The 8,063-nt window shown below is 32.2% G+C and overlaps 2 protein-coding genes and 1 non-coding gene across 3 annotated transcripts; 1 reads left to right on the forward strand and 2 right to left on the reverse strand.

The window, feature by feature from the left end:
* Positions 1-337: 337 nt before the first annotated feature.
* On the forward strand, positions 338-2,347 carry LOC147547980 (uncharacterized). The gene is made up of 3 exons (XM_086667972.1): positions 338-513; positions 1,590-1,719; positions 1,882-2,347. The coding sequence occupies exons 1-3, from the start codon at positions 375-377 to the stop codon at positions 2,345-2,347; spliced, it is 735 nt and encodes a 244-aa protein (XP_086524098.1). The 5' UTR covers positions 338-374.
* A 1,914-nt stretch (positions 2,348-4,261) lies between these two features.
* On the reverse strand, positions 4,262-5,674 carry LOC147547981 (protein BIG GRAIN 1-like E). Its single transcript, XM_086669798.1, has one exon. The coding sequence runs from the start codon at positions 5,491-5,493 to the stop codon at positions 4,567-4,569; it is 927 nt and encodes a 308-aa protein (XP_086525924.1). The 5' UTR covers positions 5,494-5,674; the 3' UTR covers positions 4,262-4,566.
* A 1,958-nt stretch (positions 5,675-7,632) lies between these two features.
* On the reverse strand, positions 7,633-7,706 carry TRNAI-AAU (transfer RNA isoleucine (anticodon AAU)). The gene has a single exon. It is a non-coding gene; the product is annotated as a tRNA-Ile (tRNA).
* Between the last annotated feature and the right edge of the window lie 357 nt (positions 7,707-8,063).

Consider the following 8,063-nt stretch of genomic DNA (forward strand, 5'->3'; position numbering starts at 1 on the left):
CTTTCCTAAACTTTTGTGCATATCGACTTTAAATTTTTAATTGAGAATTTAACACTAATTTATTATTGCTATGGTACTAATTCCAACACTTGGAATGTAAATATTCGGCCGAAAATTCGATCCTAAGATACGAATCTCTAAAAACTCATAAAAAATCTAGAGAAGTGTATAATTATAGATTTATGAAATCATCTTTCAAAGTGGAGAGATATTGAAATGAAAGTGACATTAATATTCTAAGTGTATATATATATATATATATATATGGAGAGTTGGATATGGATATAATTTGTACATAAACGTAGTGATTACATGATCATTAACTTGATAATCTAAATTAAGAGTTTAATTAAGTGTAAATTGAAGATCATATCATGGTTGGGTTTGAAGGATGGGAACTAATGGGTGTGGAGTGGAGAAAAGGGCCATGGACTGCTGATGAAGATCAATTACTTACTGATTATGTAAACTTTCATGGGGAAGGAAGATGGAGTTCTGTTGCCAGTTTTTCAGGTTCTAATTACATAATTAGCCCAAAATCCTCTAGTTTTTCAAAAATTATATTGGTGGTTCTAGTTTTTTTTTTAGATCTTAATCTGATTCAATTTTATGTGTACATATATCACGAGTCGATATATCTTTCTTTTATCTCTTTCTGACAAAATTATATCTTCACATAAGTCGTTTTTCTAAAACTTAAAATATATTTTATAGCTGAAAATTCAAGTAGTTAAGATGGAACTTGTTTTAAGACAAGTTTTCTTTGTTGCAAATAAGACTTAAGTTGGTTAGATATATAAACTAATGCAAATAACTCATCTTTAGCAAACATAAAAAAAATGTTAGGATTTTTTAGTCTTCTGAGGAAAATCGACCCTATCTTAGACTGTGGTGTGATATGACTGTACGAATTCCAACTTTTGTCTTAATATGTTGTTAATATTTGATTTAGAGAACCGTAGTGTTTTTGTGTTCTTTCTGTCTTTTTGTGTAAACGAAGGGAAAATACGAAATACTATGTGTACAAAAAGTTTTGACTTAATTTCACGACTTACTAACTCACTTCGACTAAAAAGACTAAGGAATTGGAAGTTAGACTACCATCTGAACCGTTCTTTTAGTGAAAGTGAATCAACAAGTCCAAAATTAAGTCAAAACTTTTTGTTCATAGGACAAAATATGGTGTCATACATATGATGATTCAAAATTAGTCGCAACTGCTTGCACGAGGTTTGCAACAACTTCCAAAAGGATTGCAACTGCTTGGGAAAGAATTGTAACTGCTTGAGAAAGAATTGTAACTGTTTGCAAAAGGGTTGCAATTAACTACTTCCAAAAGAGTTGCAACTACATGCAAAAAAGTGCAAAAATATTAGATTTGTAACTAAACAAAATACAAACATTTGAGTTTTTAACCTAAAAAAGTACAAATATTGAGATTTTGACCAAACAAAATGTTAAATATAACGTGTTTTTTTAATTTAAAAAACTTAAAATTTAGTATATATTATATACATGCATATATGTCTTCATAATTATTGCAAATTCTTATGCCAAAAAGTGTTATGTATACATGGGTTTGATCACAGGGTTAAAAAGAAATGGGAAGAGTTGTAGGCTAAGGTGGGTGAATTATCTGAGACCTGGACTTAAGAAAGGTCAACTAACTTCTCATGAAGAAAGCATCATAATAGAGCTTCAATCCATATTGGGCAACAAGTAAGATCACTAGAACTTCTAGCCATATGAGCATTTGAGGTCTATTTATTTGTGTCCATTTATGAATTCTTTATAACTTTTTAAGAATAAGAAAATTGGATCGGTTGATTTATTTTCATATCTAAGTTATATACGTTCTAATAAAATTATATATACGTGAAGATGGTCTACAATTGCAAGGTGTCTGCCAGGAAGAACGGACAATGAAATAAAAAATTACTGGAGAACTCATATGAAGAACAAAGAGAAGTCATTAAATAATATTGTACGAAAATTGCGAATTCAAACCTTAAAACATCAGTTTAAATACCAGCAACGACGACAATTACAACATCATAAGAAAGATCAACAAATAGAACCCCTACCCCAACCACAAAGAGAAAGGATCATTGATATGAAAGGGATCATGGGATATGAGATTGAATTGGAAGATCAAACTTCATATATGCAAGATATGGTTCCAACCTTAGGGCACAAATATCATGCTGAGCCTCTTATGATTCATGAAAATGGTACTTCCTCACTAGGTCGTGGAGAGGAGAACCTTTGGGGTGATTTGTGGAACTTGGATGACTTTCATGTGCATTTTGACCACAGTAGTGAAATGCTAAATCAAACTATTTCCTGATATGATTTTCAAGTTCTTTTCTAATTGTAATAAAAGTGCTTATAATCCAACGAGGACGAAGAGCACAGGTGGTAGCAAGTGTGAATTTAATTAATGAAAATGTATTTTTTGCTTATTATGTCTTGCATATAAGAAAACTTGCAAGTGCTTAGGTGCAGAAAATGAACATTTGTTTTGTTTTTATATATATATGGAAAGGTAATATGCATCAGTGTCTCGAACCAGAGACCTAGAGCATGGAACTCAATATCTATTGCAAATACTGCTCATATACTATTTACTATTCATTTATGTTTATTTTAGTGATATAAGAAAACTTGCAAATACTGCTCACATTTTCAAAGATATTACACGAAAAAGAGTTCTGAATAGACAAACAAGCCCACGATCCCAAAAGATAAAAGAAGATTACAATTTTTCTTTATATTTTAATATTCTATACAACTTTTTAAAAGCAAGCATGGCAGAGTTAGTAGCTCTATTTGTTCTTTCAACTAAGAAAAAAAAAAATAGTAGCTCTATTTGCAATCACACAAACTTATCCATATTGGAAGAAAAGTGTAGGGTGGAAGCCAATTACATACCATAAACAACTTATTTTGATGGATTGTCGCAACGTAGGTTCTAGAAATTTACTATGAGAAAGTACCAGTATTTTTTTCAGAAATGGTACTTTTTATACTAAATTACGTGAAAGATGTGCAAAAAATGTCATATCAGAAGTAAGAAGCACCTTTAACTCGGGACAAAATTTTGTTTTCGAGAATTTTAATTCCGTTATTTTCTAGTGAAACGGGTTTTTGCTCTGCGAAAATTTGAACCACTCGACTGACCAAACGCTACTAAGAATTTGGGTAATTGATTGGTGGAAAAGGTATAAGATTGAATTGATGGAAAGACACTCTAATTGCTCAAAGAAAAAAGTAGGATTCTTTTTTTTGTTGAAAATATTATAAGTAGCACGAGTTATGATTTTCTTTTATTTCCATTTCATCTAGTGGAAGGGATTTTTAATCATGTTTGATCTATACCAGCCCCTAATGGTTGCTTTCATCATTAGTAAATAGTTAAACCTGTTTTGTACTGTCTCCGGTTTACCCACTGATTCATTTATTCCCTTTAATTTATGTTCATAATTATAGAAGTGCACTATTTATTCTTTTTACATATATTTTAAACGTTCCCAAATGTAGTCAACATTTTGAGTTGTGTAATTCATAGTTTAAAAAATATACACAGATTGAAAAATGTAATCGAATAAAATGTAAAAATTTAGGAAAAATAATGTACAAACATCGAAAAAAAATTCCAAAGCATAATCTACAAATTGAAAATGAAGATCACAAACTAAAAATTTGTAGTTACAAATTGAGAAATTAAGTTTATTGATGTTTTCTTTTTCCACGTTTGCAATACAATGTCATTCATTATCATTGTACTTTTGAGTTTGCAATTCACCTTCATATACTTTTTTGGACTATGTGCCTATTTTGGCATGGAGTATTTTTTTTTCTTAAATTTGTGCATGACTTCATTTATTCTATCTAGTTACGATCAAAGTATAATTGATTTATTAGAGTTATTAGACACATACTACTGGTACAAGACGTATAGCACTAGCTAATTTGTAAGATTACTACATTGATAATGTGATGATGATATGGAATTTTGGAAGAAAGAAATTCTCCATTAGTCATTACCATGTTTATTATGCGGTACGTTCGTAAAAAAATACATTTTGGTGACTATTGTTTCGTAAAAATGCATATATAAAAATATGCATGATTTCTAAAGAACAATACACTATAGCCCTAAACAATTTAAATCGTTTTTACCAATCAATGGGGTCAATCTTACAGATTTCACTACACATTGTTAAAGTAAAACGAAGTATTCAACATGCGACATTTAAAATTGGACGGAAAATCATTAAATTAGACATAAGATGCCTAACACGACATCTATAGAGAATAAGAAAATCCAGACATATTCTAGACATACAACCTGCAGACGTTAGAGTTTTCGGTAATACATGTTGTACAAACTGTACATAGAAAAATACCTAGCTTAGAAGTTGAACAAAAATTGATTCAACTCGATCTAAAAATTTCTTCATACTTAAAAGTAGAAAACAAATTCCTTAAGAAACTTTACACGATCAAGAATCAATCACCCAAGGATTACAAAAAAAAAATTGTAAATATTTATTTTTGTAGTAGCTAGAAAGACCCATTTGAAATGGGAGGTCCTCTCTTGATACTCTCAATATGAGTTGTTTCATAAACAGGTAAACCACTTGAATAAATACCTAAATCATAGTTCTGTAATTCAAACAGATCAGAACTTGAATCACTCTCACCTCCATCATCATCATCTACCCAAGTTTTATCTTTCTTGTTTTTCTCTGATAATTCTTCAATCAGTTTTAGTTTTTCATCCAACCAAGTCAAATCCATATTTTTACTTTTCTCATCAATAACCAAACTAGTATTACTACTACTATTATTAGTTACCTTTTTAGTTAAAGAAGAAACTTGTTTGTAATCTGAATTTCTTCTAAGATCTTCATAGGGTTTTGATGAATTTTTTGCATGAGTACCACTAGGTGTTATACGATCCGAGCTAGATGATGAATTTATCGACTTCGTTTCCGATGACCAAAAACTTCCGAAATGACTAACACTACTTCTTCGTCTTCTTTCGGTTCCTTCATTACTAGATTCTTGTACTTCATGATCTTTAACTGATTTTGATTTTTTCTTGTTCTTTGAAGATTTTTGATTGAAGATAGAATTCAAGAAACTAGCTAGTCTACCACCTGGTGAGATTGGTTGCTTGTATTTCTTTTCTTTAATTTGTTGCTTCAAAGGAGGTGGTGGGTTATTAATACTATTTGATCTTATGTTAATATCTAAACTCATCCTTCTTTGAGATACTTCAAATTGTTGTCTTAATTCTTCTCTCATTGTCTTTGGAGTTAGAGTATTAGTAATTGTAGTGCCATCACCACCATTAACAGCACTAGTTTGGGTACCTCCATAGAAGTACATTGACGCTTCGAAGACATCGAGTTCGCTTGAATCTTTTCTCCGGTGGACCGACTTCTTGTAGTTCTTATCCATGCTTGAATCTCTTGAGATAGACATTGAGTTTTGTAAGACTTGTTAAGGCTATGTAATTGTTGATTCTTTCTTGATTACAGATAGAGAGAGAGAGAGAGAGAGAGAGAGAGAGAGAGAGATGTGAGTTTCTAAGGAGTTCCAATGTGATTGAGGGTAGTTGGAGATACCAATTTTGTTTGCAATTTATGGTGATAAATGTTGAGTCTTTGTGATTTAGGTAGAGGGAGAAGACCCACTTTATTTCCAATCTCCTTTTCACTTTTGCTTTCTTTTTGGTCACAGAGAATGGAAGAGGGGACAGTTTATCATCCTTGCTTACTGTCAAGAACTCAAAAAGAAAAAAAAAAACAGATCATGTGTTGAACAAATTAGTTAGAGCTCTTTGTCTCCCTTGGATTCTAAACTTGGAATAATTTGGTGTATGTGTGCAGATCCTGTAACCTTGGAGTTGGGTAATTTTGTCCAAGCCTACTATACTTTTTGCCCCACTTAGACCATCTCCTTCAACTATAGCTCCTAATGTTAATATGATCTGATAGTGGTCAAAAAGAAGGCTCATGACTAAAGTATTTAAGTCAAGGGTCGCTCCATTGGTTTTGAGCCGGATAATGAACACAAATTTAATATCAAAATTACATCCAATGGCTGCATAGTGTTCTAGGTTACCCAACAAAGTGAAATGTCATAGGTAAAAAGAAAACCATATGTGAAGGAACGAATTAGAGTAGTCTCACGTGGACAAAAAAGAAAGTTAAGAACCAAGTATATCTATAGTTGTCTAGGGCTCTCTATTGATCGATGTCAGTAGTTATTGAGTCGGATGGCTACTAACTCATACAATGCCTAATTATATATATGTATAATATCTATGTGTAGTTTAGTTTTGCAATGCGAATTGGCTATGTTTTTAAGCCTCCAATAGGTCGATTAACATGCACCCAACTTTGACATCTTGGAGGTGGAGATGAAAAGTGGTGTTAGGGTTACAATGGGAATATGTTCATGTACTAGTTAGCATACATACATAATACATTATAAGATAATGAACTTTATAGATCAAAGATTTGTGACAGAGAGAAGACTATCAACTTTTACTTTTTTTTGGAAGATGGTGTTGGTGTAAGTGAATTGATTTTGTGAGCTTTGAAAGAGCAACCCATCACTTTGTGTTTGGTTAGTGGACACACCCTGTTTACTATGTGTGGGTCCATTCTTAGTGCACCCGTACGTGCGTGGGACCAAACAATAAAAGGGAGAAAAGAGAGTAAAGGGGAGAACTTTTGAGGTGAAAGTTGTTTTACTTCCATGAGATTTGATGGAGCAACTAACAAGCCAAAAGTTCTGCCCATCTTCTCATGGTTTTATTCTAATTTTTGGCCCGTCAAAATATTATATACGATTCTGAACTAATCCGATCTCTTAGATACTCTGAATAAAGATCATGAGAAAAAATTGTAATTTTACTACAGTAGTAACAAATTTGTTGAAAATCGATAACAAATTAACAGTAGCCAAGAAGGGTATAGTTAAAATGGACTTGTCTACGCTCCGCTCCGAGGAGCTACTTCAACATATAACGTCATCCCGTCAAAACAAACACTAATGATACATAATTGGCACTAGTAAATAACTCAAACGCGACGCCTTTTATTCTGAGATTTTGCTCAAGAAATTTAACTCATCGAACTTCTAGTGGTAAAAGTCAACGTAAAAGCAAATTATTTTTATCGATTAGTTGAGTAGGGAAATTAGGGTTGCAGGTTTGGAATGGTATATATGTATATAAAAGATTATTCATTATCAAAGGCTCATAAAGAATATACATAGAAAATATTGCTTCATACTTTTCCAGTCAATCAACCTTGTTTAAGGGAGAAAAAGATTGTGTCAAATTTCATATAAACAATCTCTTTATGGGTTGGATGAAGAGATCTTGATTCTTGGTGAGTTGTGTCTCACATGAAGAACTTTCTTTTCTCAAAAATAAACTTCTAATTTAGATATAAAAAATTGAGTTCAAATAGCTTTTCAAGATTTCTTGTCACTTATCAGGCTTTGGAAGATCTCAAAAATATTATCTTCCCAAACCAGGGTTTGGGTTGAGGTTAGGGTCGGACCACCCGAACTTAGCTCAAGGCTGTTAAAAGAAAAAATAAAGGATTATGGCCTATGCAGGTCTCGAACCTGCGACCTTCGCGTTATTAGCACGACGCTCTAACCAACTGAGCTAATAGGCCAGATACATTTGAATAATTCATACTGCTGTACGTAAACGAGGGTATGGTAGTGCACCTTTCGAATAATTTTATTTCGGTACTTAAACAATGCTATGATACCGTTAGCTTAGTCTGTCACTCTGTCGTCGAGTTTGTAACATGTTGTGTCACAAAATAGTATGTGGTATTTGATGACGATATGCTTTGCCATCATCCGATACTATACTTGAATTTGAAAAGTTAGAGATGATTTAAAGTTACTCAATCAGGAATGAGAAAGTAAATTGATGAAGGCAGATGGAGAAGAATTGACTAAGAATCATAAAGTTTGGAAGAACTACTATCTCTTTATGTGACCTTAAAGTAAGTGTCTACTTC

The sequence above is a fragment of the Eschscholzia californica genome, unplaced genomic scaffold, assembly GCF_041429995.1.
Source record: "Eschscholzia californica isolate CP2 unplaced genomic scaffold, dmEscCali1.0.p SCAF_3, whole genome shotgun sequence".
In the NCBI taxonomy this organism is placed as follows: Eukaryota; Viridiplantae; Streptophyta; class Magnoliopsida; order Ranunculales; family Papaveraceae; genus Eschscholzia; species Eschscholzia californica.

Bases quoted from the DNA above. Each gene is read 5' to 3' on its own strand.
- LOC147547980 (XM_086667972.1), top strand. From the start codon at position 375: ATGGTTGGGTTTGAAGGATGGGAACTAATGGGTGTGGAGTGGAGAAAA. The intron at 514-1,589 runs GTTCTAATTACA...GTTTGATCACAG, and splicing joins TTCTGTTGCCAGTTTTTCAG to GGTTAAAAAGAAATGGGAAG. The intron at 1,720-1,881 runs GTAAGATCACTA...ATATACGTGAAG, and splicing joins CAATCCATATTGGGCAACAA to ATGGTCTACAATTGCAAGGT.
- LOC147547981 (XM_086669798.1), bottom strand. From the start codon at position 5,493: ATGTCTATCTCAAGAGATTCAAGCATGGATAAGAACTACAAGAAGTCG.